This window comes from Balearica regulorum, chromosome W (genome assembly GCF_011004875.1).
Source record: "Balearica regulorum gibbericeps isolate bBalReg1 chromosome W, bBalReg1.pri, whole genome shotgun sequence".
NCBI lineage: Eukaryota > Metazoa > Chordata > Aves > Gruiformes > Gruidae > Balearica > Balearica regulorum.
In genome coordinates, this window is record NC_046219.1 from 30,481,815 (window position 1) to 30,501,915 (window position 20,101).

Below are 20,101 nucleotides of genomic sequence, written 5' to 3' on the forward strand. Positions count from 1 at the left end.
ACTGGGCTGGGCACAGGCAGGGATTTTGGGGGATGTAAAGGCAGGGCAAGCTATGGGGGCTTGGCTGGCTCTACAGGCACATTAGTAGCAGTTGGGGCTGATTTAGCTCTGGCTAGGGCAGGCTGGCTCCTCCAGCCTCCGATGGAGGGCATAAGATGTGACCTTCAGCCAGACAAGAGAGACCAAGCCTTCTCCAGAGACAGGGGCATCCCTCTTCTCCAACCCTCCATATACCTGCAGTGAGGTTGACCACCGAGGCTGTGCCAGCAGTGATAGCATCCACTCGGGAGTGGATCTCATGCTTCAACTCATCCATCTTGTTTTTGCACCAAGCTTTGGACACTTGAAATTGAGAGAACAAGGTTAGGAGGTGATGGTGGAGGTGGGGAGCTGCACCCATGCTCACAGAATGATGCAGGAGAAAGGAGACAAGAAAGAGGGAAGGAAGAGCTGTCACCACCCAAAACTCCCCAGCCCATTCTGACCAAGTGATGTGACCAAGTGCCCCACTCTGCTCCTGCCCCCAGAGCTGGATACAACCCCACCTCTTTGCAGGCAGCAGATCTTCCTGGGAGCTGCTGACACCTCTCCTAGGAACGTGGCCAGCATCACCCAGCCTGGCCAGCAACCTCCAGTGAGGTTCCCCCCCAGCACTCCTCTTCACCTCGCACTCACAGCATCCTGCCCGAGGGGTGCCAAGGTCTCAAAGTCGTCCAGCGTGGCCTGGGCTGTGTGCACAGCCTGCATACTGGAGTTGATGGTGCCGGTCAGGGCTTGCTGGGCTGAAGTCTGCAACACAGGGACAGATTGAGATACACCATGGGCTCTGTGTCCAGGCTCAAATATTCAGCTCATGTACCCCCCCCAATGTGGTGTAACGTGGTGTAACGTGGTGTTGATGACAGTGCTCTAGGCAAGTGCGCCTGCAAAAAGGGGGTCACCCCTCTGCACCTCCCCCTGGGAAATGCCCCAACCCACTGCAAAGCATCTGCCCAGGGTAGGTATGAGTGAGTCCCACAGTTAGGCAGTTTTTAGGGAGCAGATGCAGAGGGACCTTTTTAAATGCTTCTCCAGCTGCAGAGAAGGATGCGGGGGGGGAAGAAGACATGACCACGGACACACATGGACACCAATACCAGGTGCAGGGCTCTGCTGCAAACCATGGCACTGGTGGGGCTGGCTGGGCACAGCAGCTTGGGGTAGCACAACCTGAAGGAGAGGCTGCGGCTGCCAGCCAGGGGAAAAAGGCTGGGGTGGAGCTCAAGTTTGCAGGATGCCAGCTCAGCCAGGCCAGCAAGTGCATGAGGCCAGCAGCACAGAGCCCCTGCTCTTCATGGCAAGCAAATGCCTGGCCACTGACCCAAATGGACGGGTCTACGCGAGCCTGGTGGGCACCTCTCGGAGTCTGTGCTCTATGGTGTGTGCAGGGAGAGCTTACCAGGGGAAGCATATGCCCTTGGTGCACCTGGCCACTGATGATTTGCAGTTGAGCCTGCGGCATCATGCCCACCTGGAAGTTTTCTGGCTCTCCAGCCCCTGGCCACATGATGGCTGGCAGGGCCACTGAGCCCAGTTCCACCTTGCCTACATGGTTAAACTGCTGCTGTAGGATGGTCGATCTGAAACAGGGAGAAATACCAGGTCAAGGGATGCCCACAGCCCCAGCACCAGGCTCTCTGGGAGCACTGCTGCCAAAAGACTAGCAGCTGTTCCTCCAGATACACTGTGCTGCAAGACTGGCTGGAGCCCGCTCTCCATTCAACTTCTGGTTGGCAGCTAACTTGCTCCTAGAGGACTTCTTTGGAGACATGGAGTCTTCCAGCATGGTGGACACCTCATCCCCCTGCAGTCCAAAGTGGTCTTTGCTCTTTTTCTGCGGAGGGAAAGAGAAAACACGTCAGCCAGAACACACTTCTCGGCCTCCCCCTCCTCCCGCAGCCCAGGCACCATACCAGGGCTATGGGATCCCCCTGGCAGCACCGTGTGCCAATGGCTGTCTGGAGACAGCTGGAAGGGGCACCTTGCCCCCATCTCCGGAGAGGAGACGGTTATCAGCGCCTGGCTGCCCTTCCCAGCACATCCTCACCTTTTTCAGGATGATGTTGATGTAGCTAGCAATCAGCTGGGCAATCTGCTCCCCCTCTGTCATCTGCACCGAGTAATAACCATCCTGGTAATCTCCAAAATCCTGCAATGGCATGGCACAGGGTAGCACCAGAGCAAGGCACTGGCAGCTATCCTGAGCCCCTCTGGTATGCACTAAGCACCCAGTGCCAGCCTCCAAAACAGAAGCCGGGGCTGGGAGAGGCACTGGAGCAGGGCAAGGCTGTCCCACTGCAGGGCAATCCCCAAGAGAGGGGTTGGCATGAGAGCAACCCCCCACAGGGGTGCCACCAGGGAGGCGGGGTGGAGGACCAGGGCTGGCCCCTACCAGAGTGAAGCTCTTGGGCGAGGCTGCCCAGCATTTGATGTTGGTCAGGCTCCACTCCTGAATCACTTCCTTGCTCTTCTCATCCACACACATCACACGCTCCTTGGTGATCCCCAGCAGCCGTGGCACCGGCTTGCTCTTCCCCTTCATCTTTTCCTGTGGGCCATGACAGAAGGATTATGGGCTGCCCCTGGGACAGATCCATTCAGGCAGAGACCTTTAAGGCCTACCTTGGCTACCAAACACCCCCAAGGCCACACTTTTAGGTGGTGAAAGCCATGACATGGGTCTTGAAAATGAGAAAAAGTGTGAACCAAGAAGTGGGAAGGCAGCACACAGGGAAGGCCAAGAAGGACAGGCAGATAGTGGGGACAGGGAAAACTGGAGCAACATGAGTTGATGAGTAGCAGCTCAACAACAGATGGAGAGATGCTGGAGAAAGGAAATTTTGACCAGGGGATCCACTGCTCTACCTTGACCAGGAAGAAGGAGACCCTGTAGATCTTGAGGGAACGGGCAAGTTTCACGTAGTGAACTTGGCCTCAGTCTCGCTCATGTTCCCACAGTTCTTGTGGGCCTGCGACAGCAAAGAGAGAACATCACACTAGCTCCATGGTCCCCTGGCTGTGCCACTGTGGTGGGTTGACCCTGTCTGGAGGCCAGGTGCCCACCAGACCCATTCTATCACTCCCCCTCCTTAACTAGACAGGGGAGAAAAAGTATAACAAAAAGCTTATGGGTCGAGATAAGGACAGGGAGAGATCACTCACCAGTTATCGTCACCGGCAAAACAGGCTGAACTTAGAGAGAAAATTAATCTAATTTATTACTAGGCAAAACAGAGTAGAGGAATGAGAAATAAAATCAGATCTTAAAACACCTCCCCCCACCCCTCCCATCTTCCCAGGCTTAACTTCACTCCCAGATTCTACCTACTCCCCCCTCAGCGGCACAGGGGAACGGGGAATGGGGGTTACGGTCAGTTGATCACGCGGTGTCTCTGCCACTTCTTCATCCTCGGGGGAGGACTCCTCTCATCGTTCCCCTGCTCCAGCATGGAGTCCCTCTCACGGGAGACAGTCCTCCACGAACTTCTCCAACGTGAGTCCTTCCCACGGGCTACAGTCCTTCATGAACTGCTCCAGCATGGGTCTCTCCCACGGGGTGCAGACCTTCAGGAGCAGACTGCTCCAGCGTGGGGTCCCCCACGGGGTCACAAGTCCTGCCAGCAAACCTGCTCTGGCATGGGCTCCTCTCTCCACGGATCCACAGGTCCTGCCAGGAGCTTGCTCCAGCGTGGGAAGCCCACGCACCACAGACTCCTTCAGGTGTCTCCACCTGCTCTGGCATGGGGGCCTCCATGGGCTGCAGGTGGAATCTCTACACCCCCCCATCCTTCCTCCATGGGCTGCAGGGGGACAGCCTGCTTCACCATGGTCTTCACCACGGGCTGCAGGGGGATCTCTGCTCCGGCGCCTGGAGCACCTCCTCCCCCTTCTTCTGCACTGACCTTGGTGTCTGCAGAGTTTCTTACATCTTCTCGCTCCTCTCTCTGGCTGCAAAAGCTCTACTCTAACTGGTTTTTTTCCTTCTTAAATATGTTATCACAGAGGCGCTGATTGGCTCGGCCTTGGCCAGTGGTGGGTCCGTCTTGGAGCCGGCTGGCATTGGCTCTGTCAGACACAGGGGAGGCTTCTAGCAGCTTCTCGCAGAAGCCACCCCTGTAGCCCCCCCACTACCAAAACCTTGCCACGCAAACCTAATACAGCCACCATCGCCCTGTCATTGCCTTTCCAGGTTCTCCTCACCCCACTGGCATCCCCTGCCACAGCATCCCTCTGACTCTCCAAGGCCTCAGGAACTGCCTTGTCCTGCCCATCTACAGCTTCATGCTCCTATTTCTCACCCGCCAAGCCATTACACACTGTCTCCAGGGACATGAACAGCCTCAGCCTTTGGCAAGGAGGAACAAGAAGCCCAGGTCTCAACGCCCGTCCTGCACATACCACGAAGATCTTGTGCTCCTCTTTCTCCCCTTTCTGCTTGATGTACTCCTTGGGCAGGAAATCCTTGAGTCTGCCAAGAGACAGCCAAGCCAGCTGTTAGCAGCAGAGCCTGAAGCCAGCTCTGTCTTCGCCTACAATGAGGCCCAACCCAGAGCCTTGGACAAACCCCTGCCAGGGCACAGGCTGGGAGTTTCTGGGAGCAGGAAGGACGTGGGAGAGATTGCTGCAGTAATGAAAGCTGCCCCAGGAGCCACCCCGCCAAGAGCAGGATAGAGGTGCTAAGGATGCAGCCCCTCGTGTGGCATCAGGGGAGGCTGTATGGCAGGCTGAGATTCCCCTCATCAGAAGGGGAGCTGGCTGCATGTCCCAGGGAGGTGTCAGAGGGAGCAGGACAGGAGACTGGCACCCCTTGCAGCTGGTGTGGACCTCCACGCTTGGGCACCATGCTGCAGGGAGGAGAAGGGTGACTCTAGAGACATCAGCATCCCTGAGTGCTGTGTGCCGGCACAGTGCTGGAGGCTGCCAAGCTGCTTGAGCCACCTGGAGACAAGCGCAGGGGCTCCCCAGGACACTCACTTCAGAAAGCCCGGCTTGTGCTTCTGCTCATTGTGTGGCCCGAACTGGATCTGGCACTGGTAGCTGGCAAACTTGCAGGTTTTGTCAAAGGAGACAGGGTGGGAACTGTTAAGGATGTCATCACGAGCCTGTGTGGGAAGAGAAGACACCGCTATGGGCTGGGCAGCCACACAGCCCTGCCACCACTCCCCTCCACGTTGGGCAGGACCTGTTTTCCAGACAGAAAAGAAGTGGCCATGAAGAAGAAGAGGACCTAGGGGTAGGCTGTCCCCTACAGAGACCATCACCATGCCTGGGAGAGGAACAGCAGCAGGACTTCAGGATGGTTCCTACCAGGGAAAGGAGACACGGAATCCCCTGGGGAGCTCTAGAGTACACAAAGGGCAGGGCTGGGATTGCCAGTGTTGGCTCTTACCCAGGAAATCTCTCCCAGGAGATAGCTGGGCATCCTGAAGTGCCCCCTGTGATGGATCCTGGCCAAAACCAGCCCTGGCAGGGGGCTGGCACAGGGCAGCAGAGAGGTACTCCAGGGGGCTTTACCTGCACATAGAGCAGGTTGAGCTGCACAGGATCTCGCGAGTCTACATTCTGGTCAGAGTAGAAGAACTTGCACCACAGCAGCAGCATTTCGTTGTTGTCAATGTCTTGCTCACGCAGGGTCCGGCTGTGGTCCAGCCAATTCACTGCAGGTAACGCCAGTGCGTGAGCAGGGACAGACACCCAGGCAGGGCTGGTCCTGGCCCCGGGGCTGCTCATGTGGAGCAAGAAATGGATGTCCATTTGGTGCATCCCGGCTCTCATCCCTCTGCCCTGGGCCTCCACACAGGAGAGGCTCCAAGGAGCATGGGCACACATCCCTTCATCACAGTTCTCTCCACTCCCCTGCGTTGGGTCTTCCCCTTGCAGGGAGAGCCCTGTTCCCCTCCCTGCCCACCAGCTCTCCTCCCCACTGCCTTTGGCACAGGCTGATCTCATCCCCAGCACGTGCAGGCATGTACACTTGTTATCCGTGTGCAACTTCTGCTTGAGCTTCTCCATCTTCTCATCTCGCAACAGGGTCTTGTCCTTCTTGAGGGTGCCGGTAACCTCCTCCTCCTTCTCTTCCATAATCTCCTGAACAAGTGAGTACTCATCGTAGATGGCGATGCCTGCACGAGCACAGAGAACCGAGCTCAGCACATCACTGCCAAATACAGAGCCTGGAGCAACACAGGGGTGGCAGAGCTGTGTCCCCTCCCCAGCATCACGTACCCCATGGGACATCCCTGCTGCCAGGCTATCTGCCACAGAGCTGCTGCTGGTACCCCAGTACCCCCTACCAGACACTGCCATCTCTCCCCGCCTCCCTTCCTCCCCCTTGCTGCTGCCCCCTCCTCTCATCAATCTGGGCAGATTGTCATGAGCATGTCTGTGAGTGTTTTGGAGTCATCCACCATCACTGTTTTCACTGTCCCATCCAGCATGTGGATCTTCAGGGGCCACTGCTTCTTCTTGTACTCCATGGTGTCCTGTGAGCACAGCGGAGCACAGCTCCCAGCAGTGGCACTGGTGCAGAGTGCTTGCATCCTGCCACCACACTGACAGCTCCCATCTTCCCAGTGCAATTGGGTGGGGGGGGAAAGCATGGGGTACATCCAGGCGCAATGGAAGGCAGCAGGGCATGCACCTGCAGTACCTCCCCACTATGGGCATGTCTGACTGCAGAGCTGAAGTGGGTACCAGCTGGAAGGACATGGAATGGATGCTTACCCCATTGCAAAGCATGTAGTAGTCCAGAGCCTTCCCAGCCTCCAGCCAGATCCCTTTCTTTGGGTCTTCATCAGAGAGGAACAGCCCAAAATTGTTGGCTGAAAGCCAGGTAAAGTCTTCCAGGGTAATCCTGAGCAGGACAGGGCCACCAAGATGCCAGCCTGCGCCCAGGGGTTCACCTGCAGCCCAGCACGTGAAGCACAGCAGTACTGTGTACGCTAGAGCCCAGCAAAAAGCTGGCAAGTGAGCTTCAATGTACATGTTTTACCATATAGTTATCTATGAAAAAAATTATCTGAAGCATGCCTACACAATGCCAAACTTGGAACTGACCACAACTGAAGGAAGAGCTTGGAGTCATGGTTGACAGCTCTCTGAAATCTTCAGTACAATGTGTAGCAGTGGCCAAAGCAAGGTAGTAAAACACTGAGCATCACCAGGAAGGGTGCTGGGAACCGGTCTATAAAACCTAAGCACATCCACATTTTTAGTACTCCGTGGTGGTATGGTCTGCACCTCCCCAGAAGGACACAGCAGAGTTTGAAAAGATACAGAGATGGGCAACTGAAATGATGGAGCCTTGGTACGAGGGACTAAAGGAGCTGGGACTCCTCCATTTGGGGAGAAGGCTGAAGGAGGATGGGATTGAAGCTTACAAGGTCTCAGAGGTGGTGAGAAAGTATAGAAGTGCTGTTCACCAAATCCTGCTCCCTTGGGGCTGAGGTACCCAGTGAGAGTGATGATGATGATGCCCAGGCAGCAGCACCCTGGCTTGGAGCCACGGGGATGGCCACGTCTTCTTGCTGCAAGAGGCCAGGACCACACGTGGCTTTGCCCTGGGAAAGGTCCTTCTCCACCTTTTCAACAACCCAGTGCCACAGGCTGTCTTGGCTGGCTACTAAGTTTATAACAAGTTACTTATTGGCAGTTCTCTGTGGGGAAGGACAAATTCCTGAAGTACCCTGCCCCTGCCTGGCTAACACTGCTGTTAGGATCCTACTAAACAGGGAGCAGAGAAATTGCTTTTTTTTTTTTTTTTAATAAGCAGGCTGGCTCACACCCAGCAACGCTCCTTCCAACACCGTTACAGCCCCACATCCACATAAACATCCAGTCCCTCTCCAAAACTGAAAGCCATGATCTGCCAGACCACGTCCCATGGGTCAGCTGGTCACCACATGAGAAGGCATTTCCTTTCATCCATGAAGAATTTGCAGCTCCCAGATGTCACCACATTCCCTCTCCTCTTCCCACAACTCCTGACCTCCTGTTTGCTGCCTGCCTGATACACAGCTCTCCTCCATGGCAGAGATGCTTTTGGAGGCAGCAGGGACCCAGGAGAGCCCCCAAGACGATATCCCAACACCCCAGCTCCCCCTCATCCATGCTGGGGTGTCCTGGGTTTGGCTAGGATAGAGTTAATTTTCACCAGAAGCTGGGATGGGACACAGCCAGGACAGGTGACCCAAACTAGCCAAAGGGGGCATTCCATACCATATAACATCATGCTCAGCATAAAAGGGGGCTAATTGGGGAGGGGCAGTGCATGGTTCAGACGGTCCAGCTTCAGAACAGGTCTGAGCGTGCGGTCCGAGTTGTACAGTGGTTGGGTGAGAAACTGCACTGTGTATCACTAGTTTTGTATATTCTAAGTACTATTGTTGTTATTTCCCTCTCCCTTTGCTGTCCCAGTAACTGTCCTTATCCCAACCCATGATGTTTGCCTTTGTCTTCCCATTCTCCTCCTGACCCCACCAGGGAGGGGTGAGTGAGTAGCTGCCTGGTACTCAGCTGCCAGCTGGGGCTAAACCATGACATGGGGACAGGCCACATCCATGTGGGCATGAATCGCATCATGAGCTCATGTGCCATAAGCTTACTTTTGAGCCTTGCAGCAACAGGAAGATATTAGAGCTGAGAAAGCTTAGCAAAGTAATGGAGCACCAGCACAGAGTCTGGCAGAGAGCTGCCAGGGAGGACAGACCTGACAGAGGACCATATATTCCCCAAGAAAGGAAAAATTAACTTATATGGTTTATTAATGCTCGCTACAACCCCTGCAACTGTTTAAACCCACCTAGTCCTGGCTATTGGTGATGAATGCAAGTAGGAGAAAGGAGCAGAGACAGAAAAGGCAGCAGGCTCAAAGACCTCAACAAGTATTTCACTTCCAAATGTGTTTTCCTACTTCCCAAGCCCCCAAATTTCTTTTGGAGTGTCAAGGAGGGAGCCCAAGTAGCTCAGCCCCTCATCTCAACTGGACAGGAGGACTCGGACCTTACTCCCCCCCTCCCCCACTGCTCTGTGCCAACTGGGAAAGCCCAGACAGGCACAGGGACAAGAGAGGAAAGGGAAGCCAGTGAAATGCCAGGAGCCAAGCTGGGGTGGGCCTGGCATGGCAGACAGCCCCACCACAGACTTACGCTGTCCCATCTGGGCCTCAGGCACCCACTCATGGATCATCCATCAGGCATCGTACACCATGGTGGAGGGCTCAAACTGCATTGTCTTCACCACATTGCCAATGTTGATCTTCAGCGAGAGGGCAACCATGGTGGCAGCTCAGCTGTCCCCACTCCTGTGTCACCTGCTGGAGGAGACAGTTGGGTTAGCTCTGACTGCCGTCCCCTCCAACGTGCAGGGTCCCTTCCTCTTCCTCCAGCAGCACTTCTGCTCCCCAAAAGCTGGGACCTGGCTTCTAGCAGCAAGCAAGGGCTGCACCCCATGCTGGTGAACCCACGAGGGGGGTCTCACTTTCCAGCCCCGTGCTGACCCCAGAGTCTCCGGCCAGTGTTGGGACCCCTGTCTCCCCATGCCAAGGTCCCAAAGCTGATTTTGCTTGCCTGCAGGAGTGACGGTGGCTGGTACTTGGCAGAGATGCTGCCAGCAAGGAGGAAGTGAGTGCGTGGGAGCACACGAGATAAGCCAGGAGAGTGCAACAGAAGGGGTTATAATTAAACCTTCCGTGACACAAAAGCCACAAGAGGAAAACCAAGCTTTGACTCGGAGCTGGTGGGGTCCTGCCCCGGCTATAAGGGCCCCCCAGTCTGCCAGTAGATGGTGCTGAGCCAACAGCCTGAGCACAGAGGGACTCAGAGGGACAGAAAAGCCTGGAGTGGCTCGGGTAGATGAGATAAAGCCACCAGGCACCAAACCTGTCCATTAAAAATAATTACCTGGGGAAAGCACCACTCACGCTGAATACCGCATTGGTGCTTGGAGACTGGGGCCTATGGCAACACCTGTGGCACAAACCCAAGGCAGGGAAGCCCCTGTGCAGGGAAGCCCATGTGCGGGGCAATGCGCAGGAGGGCAAGGGACCCAACTGCTGCAGCTCTTGCTGCAAGGGCACATGAGAACTGCACCACACCATCTAAAATGGACCCCAATCTGGGTCCAGTTTGAAGGGTCGGCTTCAAGCTTGAAGGATTGCATAGATCAGCTTCAGAGCAAGCACCCCTCGACAGGACTCCAAAACACCAGGTTTAATACCACCTAATTAGAACAACGATATTCTTACAGCAGAGCAAAATCAGAAAGAAATAACAAAAGGAGGTTGTAAATAAGCCCCCCCCCCCTTGCCTGCTGTGGCTTGTAGGGTGAGCCCTTTCCTTCGGGTTTACCTGCCATGCAGAAGCTTTCAGTGATTTCCCAGGTTACTGCATGCCTTGGGGTCCCTGCGCCAGGTCCTTCTCCCTGCCCTGCTCAGCATCCCCAGTCCCCAGCTGGCCCCAACCCAACACTCTCCAGTAGCGACACCCCTTTTCCTCTCCCTGAGAGACTACTCATGGGGAAGGAGTTCCCTGCTCTGCCTTGACCCAGGCTGCCTTGTCCTTATGCCCCAGCTGGTAGGAAGACACAAGAGCACTGGCAGGATGCACCATATCTGCTTGTCCTCTTTTAGATAGATTTTCTCCTACCAGGCCTCCTATTATGGCTGTCAAGGAAAGGTTACCGGCCACGTGCATCCTCAGCCTTGCCTGGGAAGGTTCTTGGGCAAGACTTGCTAGCAGCCTCCCTCGCCTGCCTTGCATCACAGCAGCAGATGGCAAGCCTACCTGGTGCTGCTGGCTTCGGTCCCCCGCAGAAGGGGGTACACTGGTACAGGCTGCTTCCAACCTCAGACCCAAGTGGGCTAGGGGCAGGACCTGTGATGGATAAAAAGTTCCTCCATCTGATTTTGAGCAGGAGTGAGTCAGAGCAAGGAGAGGTGGAAGGCAGGGGTCCCACTCCTACAGAGCCACAAAGCCGGGTGAGAAGCAGGGACAGAGGAGCTTGCTGCCTCCACGAGCACATGGAGCCCCTCCAGCTCTGCATTCCTGAGCTGTTCAGCAATGTTTCTATGGAGGCCCGCAACCCCCACTGACAAGGAATGAAATGCATTTTGGGTCCAGAGCAAGGGAGCCCACTGGCAGCGGGCAGGAGGCAGCAGAGGCACCCGCATGTGCCATTGCTGTCCACCCAAAAGCACCAGCAAAGCTGCAGAACTGAAGGGAGGAGGAACATCCTGCCATAGAAAGGGCTTTTTGAATATTTCGTACACAGGGCGGGCTGCTGCGGTCACCAGGCCAGTACTCAACATCTTCTCTATATCTAAAAATATTCTCAAGTTGAGCATAAAGCTGCTCTCTGTCCCTCTGCAGGAAAAAGAGAACATGCCACCACCAGGACAAGGTCAGAGACCATGAAGGAAGAGGAGGGGAGGATGCTGGACAGCAGAGAGGAACTGAGAAGAGACAGGCCATAGTGGCGTAACTCCTGCCCTGACCATTTCTGCAGCCTCCTCTTGCCCTCCCAGAGCCACCCGAAATCAGGCACTGCACCGGAGGCACTCCTTAGCATGCCCTTCAAGGGAACCACTGCGCTTTCCAAGACCTCGCAGGAAGATGACTGCTCAAGCCTTCCTACTCCCAAGCTCTTACAAAAATGACAGAGCTTAGAAGGGAAGGTGCATACAACATCAAGCAAGCCCTCAGAGGAAAGAGAGATAGATGGTTCATTTTAATTCCCATATTCTATGGAAATGGTTCAGGCTCCAGCAGTTGAACTTTGCTGACATCAATGTCTAAAGCAGAAATGTTCTCTGCTGCATAAGTACAACTCTTCAAACCCTGGAGAGATTTGTCAGCAAATGTAGCAATTAATCACATGGGGTTTGCAAATCTATCTGTACACCTCCTGCAAGAGGGCACCAATGCAGGGCTTGAGCCCTGCAGACCTCTCCCCTCCAGGTACCACGTGGGGAAGGAAAAGCCAGACTAGACATAAAGGACAGAACAGTGTGGGAGCCCAGTGATGCAAACCAGAAAAATAAAGGAAAAGGACAGCAACATTCAAGCTGTCCCTCTGGAAAGAAAAAAACAAAACCAAAACCCAAACAAACCAAGTCTCAATGAACACACCAAATTTCTGTGCTGGCTCACCTATAGAGCAAGCAAACCCATTTGCAATCAGTTGTTAGTATACAAAGGCAGATAAGGCACCAGAACAGCGAGCTGGCCAGCTTGCAGCCAGATTAAGGCACTTTTTGCATTTTATGGTAAGCCGCGTGCAACCCTTTGAGCCACGAGCATGCTCCTGAGCCGATCCCAAAATGGAGGGAGGAGTTCTTGGTGGGGTCCAACCTCCTTGGGAGCCATCTTGGCTGCCTCCATCTCACCCCACACTAGGTGAGCAAAACCATCATGATGGTGGAGGTCTCCTGGCTTAAAGGCAGGGTGAGCACAAGCAGGGACAGCCACAGGGAACCAGCACCACATCAGCCTGAGGAACCACTGCGTCATTGCCGGGACCACTGAGAGCGAGTTTTCTATCTTGACATAACTGCTATATTTGTATTAGCTGAGTTTAACACTGCAAGAACAGTTATGGAAGTTTTTTTGTCTGCAGCAAACTCACAGCAAGTTTCCAGAACAAGCCACCAATCTTCAAACACAATTTCGCAATTTTGCCATTTTTAACATGCCCTAAGGGAGGCTCCGGATGAAGTTTGGGGTTGTGGGTTTTGTTTTTTTGTTTTTTAACAGCAATGCCAAATTTCATTTGGGAAAGACCCCGCTCTGGACCACCCTTGGGCTGGGGGTGAAACAGCACCGAGAGCTGGCTGCAGGAAGCTTTATCAGCTGCAAACTGCCCCACTGCTGGGACTTTCCACAAGCACGGGGCTGCCTGCCCAGCCAGTACAGCTGTCAGCACAGCCAGGCAGGTCCCAGACCCCTGCAACACCTGCCAGCAGTGGCTCTGCTTGCACACCGGCATTTGCACAACAGCAGAAGGAACTGGGTCAAAAATTAACCCAGTAAGAAGCCGGACCTGGCTCTGGACAAGTCCTCCAGTATGGGACCAGCATACACAGCCATGGCAGGCACTGGGGGCACGGGTGGCTCAGCCTCATGCTGATGGGAAGGCTAAGCCAGCAGCCCTGGCCAGTGACGATGCTGCATACTGCTGAGCCAATTCAGCCTGCTTCCTCTTTCTCAGCTGCGTGGCCGCATTGGATGGTGAGATTTTTTTTTTTCAGCCAGGGCCAAGCTTGCTCCTGGGGAACGTAAGCGGCACTTCTGCAACCACCCGGCTATTATCCACAGCTGGGGCAGGAGCATCCTCTTGCCCCCACAGGGAGGGCAGCCCTGCTCAGCATTGGGAACAGGCAGGGGACAGGCAGTGGGGCCACAGTTGCAGGCGGCCCACAAGCTCACCCGAACCAGGGTGAAGTGGCTCTGGCCATTAACTGCTGGTGTTTCCCACACATCCCCAGGCCCATCTGCTCCTGCCAGGCATCCCCTGCCCTCCAAAGGGAGGGAGCACAAACTGCAGCACCCCCGGGCTGCCCACCACCAAGGCAGGCACAGAGGTGAACAAAGGCAGGAGGACGGCACACTCAGCCAGCAAAAAGGAGGGCACCCCACAGGTCCCTGTTCCCCAGCCTTCCTGCTCCCCTTCCCCAAATCTGCCAGGACATGCCACTTCAGTATGCACCAAGCTCCCACTGCTGCCATTCAGCAAGCCACACACTTAGCTGGTGCTCACTGCACACCATTGCATACATTGTGCAGCAGCAGCTGCTCATTTAGCACTGGGGAGGTTTCACCCCATGGTCTGCCGGGGGGGGGGGTTCAGACCCTTTACTGGGCAACCTGTGGGCTCCAACAAAGCTAAAGATCCCCAAATTACATCCTCTCCCCTTCTCAGCAGCAAGGCACAGGTAGAGAGAAGGGAGTAAACAATTATTGATACCAAATATGGGTCTAACAGCCAGCAACAAAGCCATGGCAGAAGCATGCAGACATCCTGCCAGCAGATTCAAAGGGCTGGGAGCTTGCAGGTGTGCGGGCAGGAGCTAGCAGAGAGCAAGGCTAGGCAGAGGATGTGGCAAGGTTTCTCTTGCCTGGTTAGCTGCTTCAGCCATAGCATGGTGGGGACCTGTGCTTTTTCCCATTGGGGTTCTGCTCCACAGCACCCCATCCCAGCCCCACACATCCTACCCCAGCACCCCATCCCAGGGGGACCACAACCAGCCTTCTGTGTCAGGATGATCATCGGGAGCTGCCAGGGTTACCTCCCCTGGCTGCATTGCAGCCGTGGGGAGCATGTCCTCCAGTGTCACCACACCACAGACCAGAGACACTCTTCCCACTCACTTCCCCCCACGTACAGACAGGGCAGGCAGCAGGAAAGCTTCACCCCTGTAACTGACCAGTGCAAAAACTCATCCTCCTGGTTTGAGGGCCTATGGCCGCACCTTGGCCTCTCCTGCTCGGTTCCCAGGGACCCCCAAGGCTGGGACATCAACCAGGGCCCAGTGAGCGCTGACTTCAGGCTGAGGCCTGTGGCAGCTATTTTGGGGCAGGACAAGGCCATGCCCGGGATTAACAGGGCCAGGCCCGGCCCAGCCGTGCCTGCCCGCACTACCCCAGGGTCACCAGCACCAGGAGGTGCCAGTGCCTGTCAGGAGGGTGCCGCCAGCCCTAGGGGCTATAGGGCACGCCTCAAAACCAGAGTGAGGCATAATCATCTCCTCAGAAGCCCCTGGGATGATCGCAGCCTCTCCTTCCCGGGGAGGCATCCTAGCGGGAGCAGAGAAGACTCGGCCCCGGTAACCGAGGCACTGCTCCCCCCAAGGACATCCGCTTCTGGCGGCCCCCGGGACCTTATGCTTATGCAGCTGCTGCTGCCACTGCTGCCCCCACCGCCTCCCCCCTGTACCTGTGTACAGACAGGAGCAGCGCAGCGGCCCTGCCGAGGTTGGGCGGGGCGGGGCGGCACCGCCCACTTCCTGTCCCACCGCCCCCTGCCGCGCATGCGTCGGGGCACCGCGTGCCGCTGGGCGTCACAGTTCGGCACGGCATCCCTAGGCTGCGCTCCGCCCGGTTCTACCGTATCCCGGCCCCACACCCGGGACTGCACGCTGCCCGGCACCCAAGCGGCACGACCCTGAGCTCGCACCCCAAGGCCATGCTCCGCCTGCTGCTCACGCTCCCGAGCCTTCACCCGGCACGGCCTGGGCCGTATCCCCCGCCCACGGCCGCCGCGCGCTCCCACCGCCTACACGCCGTCGGCCAATAGGCACCCTCCTCTTCCTCTTACTGCTCTGCTTCCTGCTGGCTAGACTCTGCTCTCTGTGTCATTTAGCACGGCAGTCCCACACACCAACTTCCTGCTCCTAGGCAGCTGGCACAGCAGCCTTGTGAATTTTTTTTTATTTGGGGGGGAGGGGGAGCTGTGACACCTGTCAGCTAGATCTGAAATCTTAACGGTGTTAATGGGGAGGCTGTTCCAGCTGGCTGTATGCTAGGGGTATGGCACCTTTGGGTTTCAGTGGAATAGCAGGATCTTACATACCCTCCATGGAAAAAAGTCTGGGGCCTCTTCCACTTTCCTTCTCCTTCCTGCAGCTTTTGCATTCTGGGTGGAGTCTGGCTCCTGTGGCTGTGTCCTAGTAGTCTGGTGGGGCCACCGGTGCTGCTAACAGCCTTGTTGGGACAGGTCTGGTCATTGCTGCGGGGCCCTGGCAGCTGTTGCCATTGCATGGGGAGATTTTGTCAGTAGGGGCTGAGTGACATCCCGAAGGAGTGCTGGTGTCTCCCCTGGAGCCTGTGCTCACTTTGGGTGTCTTGCTCAGATGTCACGCCCAGAGGAATTAGCAGATGAGGAACTGCTTGACTTCCTCCTGAAGGATGATGCTCCCTGCCTTGAAATCCCAGGGGATGAGAACTGTCTGCTGGAAGACTGGGGCCTGCCAGAGCCTGAGGTGAGTTCTTCAGGAGGAAATGCTGCTGGGTGTCCTGGTTTCTGCTGAGAGAAAATTAATTTTCTTTCTAGTAGCTGGTACAGTGCTGTGTTTTGGATTTAGTATGAGAATAATGTTGATAGCACACTGATGTTTGTAGTTGTTGTGTCTACACTAAGTCAAGGACTTTTCAGCTTCCCATGCCCTGCCAGGTGCACAAGAAGCTGGGAGAGCACAGTCAGGACAGCTGATTCAGACTGGCCAAAGGGATATTCCCTACCATATAACATCATGCTCTGTATATAACTGGGGAAACTAGCTGGGAGGCAGGATCACTGCTCAGAAACAGACTAGGCATCAGGTTGTTTTTTTTCCTATGTAGGTGGTGAGGAATTGCACTTGTGCATCACTTGTTTTTTATATATATTATTATTATTATCATCATTATCTTCCTTTGTTATCCTATTAAACTGTCTTTATCTCAACCCATGAGGTTTTTTCCATTCTTCTCCCCATCCCCTTGGGGGGGGAGTGGGGTGGGAGCGAGCGGCTGAGTGGTGCTTACTTACCGACTGGGGTTAAACCATGACACTGGGTTGTGGGGAGGTTTGGCTCCCTGCTTATTAAAACCTTTTTCTCTGCAGCTCCTGAACAAGGAGATGGATGACTTCATCAGCTCCCTGCTGAGCCCCTTTGAAGATGAACATGCTGCAGGGTTATTCACCTGCTGACAGTGCCAGCAGCATTTCTGAGGATCAGAATCTATCCCATAGCCCTGTCAGTGACTTTGTCAGCAGCCCTCAGAGCTCAGACATTGTGCAGTTTGATCACAACTATTCCCTCCATTGGGATTGGCCTATGCTCAAAAGCGTGAGGTCTGAAATGGCAGAAGGAGATGTTTCCATTGACCTCAGTAAGTGATGTGTGTGAGTTCTTTTTGTCCTGGCTACAGGCAGAAAAGCAGTCCCACATAGGGGGTTTTGGGAAGGTGCCAGGCAGTGATGGAGAAAGTAGAGTTTGGTGGCTTTCTGCTGCCATAAAATTGTGGTTTCGCGCTACTCAAAGCTGGCTGGTTGAGTGCTGCCTCACTGAGGCCTGGAGCTTGACTCTCCTTTCCTTCCCCAGAGACATGGATGGGTTTGGAAGGCACAAGTGAGGTGCTGGAACAGAGCTCCAGTTTCCCCATTGCTGTTGCTGTGGATGCTGGACCCCAGCTTCTGCCCGGAGCCACCATGCAGGTACTGACTGCCATGCCTTAGGAAGCATGTGGGCCCCAGCCTTTGCTTCTGCTTACGTTTCCCCTTCTCTTCTGGCTTGGCTCCTGTGAGGGATATCTCAGAGGAAAGCGTGATGCTGCTCTGGGAGAGCTGATCCTGGTTCTGTAGGCTTTCTGCATGCCCTCTCTGCCTTGGGGTGGACTCCCTTTACTTTGCATTCTCAGTGTGTGTATTTTTGCTGTTTTCTAGTCTGACTTCCCAGAGCTGGTCCTGACAGAGGAGGAGAGGCAGCTCCTGGAGAAAGAAGGTGTTTCATTACCAACATGTCTGCCACTGACCAAAGTGAGTCCTCGCTACAGCCTGTCACTCCCAAACAGACTTGGACCACTCAAACCCTTCAGCCAGAGTAGGGGTCAAAAATGCAGGATGGTGCGTTAACACCCAAGTGCTGCATTCAGGGCAACATGCAGCAGGGCTTGGTGTCTTCCTTCTCCTTTCGAGGCCTAGGGGGTGTCCACATGCACAGCAGCCTCTGCTTTGCTAGTCAGGTAGATACGAAGAGCAGCAAGACCCGGCTGCTGTCAGTCTCCCCACTTGCGACTGCTTGCAGGAGGCAGTTACGCCACAAGTGCTTTTTTCTTCCCACTTGCCTCATGTCTTGTGAGCTGAATGCTTTTCATCTCCCTTAGGTGTGCCTCACTCTTCTGCTACACTGGGGAAGCTGCTGGCCTCATCAGCAGGCCAGTTTTTTCTTGCAGCTTGTGCAGTTCATTCAGCGGTGTGGGAGGGACAGAGGACAAAAGCACGTGGGTTGCTGCCTTTCTAAATAGGGCTGAGTGCTGAGATGTATGCAGGATTTGCAAGGGCTGGATTGCCAACACCCTGGGGTGGCTGCTAATGAGAAATGGCCTTTGCAGGCTGAAGAGCGGCTTCTGAAGAAAGTGCGTTGGAAGATCTGGAACAAGCAGTCGGCCCAGGATAGTCGTCACAGGAAGAAGATCTATGTGGATGGCCTGGAAAACAGGTATGGGTATGCAGCAGCCATGCTGTGCTGCTGCTGGGGTCTTGCCACCCTGGACAGAAAGTGAGGCTGACCCCTGTGGTCTTCTCAAGAAGCTCAGAAACTCAGGGTATATCCTGCCCTGTTCTCTTAGGCTTGGAGATGGCCCAGAGCTTGCTCCATTTGAGCCAGGTACTGGCAAGCCAGGTCCAGTGTGTTCTCCAGGTTAGGCTAGTTTGTAATACAGCCTGGTGTTGCTGATCTGCAGGGCTGGTGTGCTGCTAGGAACGAGCATCTAATTGGGGATTAATCTGGTGCTTCTATGTGGGACTGAGCAGGGCTTACTCCTCCCCAAACTTGGTGTGAGATGTCATTCTCTGGGCTTTGCTCCAGCTGGTGCCAGGTAGACCCCAAGAGCACTTGTAGCTGCCCCAGCCACCCAGAGTTGGTGGCTGATTCCCTGAGGGAGAGGCTCTGGTGAAGTCCCTTCTGTTGACTAACAAAATTTCTCTGTTTTTTTTTTCCCCTCTGTGCTGTTCATCTTTCCTGGGAAGGGTGGCAGCCTGCACGGCTCAGAACCACGAACTGCAGAAGAAGGTGCAGCTGCTGCAGAAGCAGAACATGTGAGTTCTTGTTGGACATGGCAGGAAGATGTGGTGGGGAAGGTTGTTCCTCTTCTTGGGATTATGGTCTGTCCACTGCAAAGGGGCAGGAGGGGAGTGCAGCTCTTGAATCAGCCATTGCATTAACCTGCATTGCCTGCTCTCCTGCAGGTCACTGCTTGAGCAGCTGTGGAAACTGCAGGCCTTGGTGAGACAGTCCACTACCAAAACTACTACAGCAAGCACCTGCATCATGGTGAGTGGCTTCAGCCCCAGTGTCTGTGAAGGGGTCTCTGGTGTCCCCATAAATCTGGGAGAGAGGCGTTTATTGCAGCCAGTGATGCGTGTCCATGTCCTTTGCTGAGGGTTTTGCTGATCTTTCTGTTTCCAGGTCCTGGTTCTGTCCTTCTGCCTCATTCTCTCCCCCAGCCTCTACTTGTTTTGGAGCAGAGAGCCACAGGCAGAGCTCAGAGGTGAGTGCCTGAGGGCTGAGGCATGGTTCCAGGTGAAGTGCTGCCCTCTGGGGCAGAGCACCTTCCTCAGAGACAGCCTGAACTCTAGGGCGCCTCCAACCCAGCAGCCCCTTGTTTGGGATGACTGCTTGGTTTGGGTTTGCTGTTTCGCTCCAGCTCTGGACTCTTCCTCAGTCCTGATGCAGAGGCCCACCTGGGGGCAGAGCCCTGGGCCAAGGATGGTACCAGAACTGGACATATCCAGTCCCTCTTGGAGCACAAGCTGTACTTGTGCCTGGTGGCTGTGCAGCATCCTCTTCCTGCTTCTCTGGGAGGAGGCAGTCCTAGTTGAACAGTTTGTTCCCCTCTTGTGGACTCTGTGGTGGCCCATGCTCAGAGCAGAACCATGAGAGGCTGGCATGTCCCGCTCTCAAGGTGGGAATGACAAGGCTGGCTCTACCTCTCTTGCAATGCTGTCACGGCAGATCTGCGAGTTCCCAAACCAGGTTAGGCAACCAGCACCTGATGTGCAGGAGGAAGCTATGCTGGAGAGGCTCAGCCCAGAGCCTGAGGACCCCTTGTTGTTGGGCAGCCTCAATCAGTCATGGGAAGAGGGACAGAGTCCACCCAAGCCCAGATCTGCTTTCAACAGCAACTCATCCTCGGACCCTCCAGCAGCAGCGGGCTCTGAGCTGGGCCCTCCTCAGCCTCAGGAGCAGCGCTCCCAGAATGACCCATTGCACACAGCGGTGCCAGCAGCGTGGAAAGCCAAGAGGCAGGAGTGGGTTGAACGCACTGCCAGTGTTGTCATCCAGCAGCACCGTGTTGATGAGATGTGA

General features: G+C 55.2%; 1 protein-coding gene and 1 pseudogene across 1 annotated transcript; one reads left to right on the forward strand and one right to left on the reverse strand.

Moving 5' to 3' along the window:
* The window catches only part of LOC142599336 (talin-1-like), a 45,966-nt pseudogene extending 31,061 nt beyond the window's left edge, over positions 1-14,905 (reverse strand).
* A 97-nt stretch (positions 14,906-15,002) lies between these two features.
* On the forward strand, positions 15,003-20,101 carry LOC104641996 (cyclic AMP-responsive element-binding protein 3). The gene is given in 10 exon segments (XM_075739047.1): positions 15,003-16,012; positions 16,636-16,694; positions 16,696-16,904; positions 17,117-17,229; positions 17,458-17,550; positions 18,126-18,232; positions 18,763-18,831; positions 18,982-19,066; positions 19,202-19,283; positions 19,734-20,101. Coding segments are annotated over 10 exon segments (1,314 nt in total). The 5' UTR covers positions 15,003-15,883.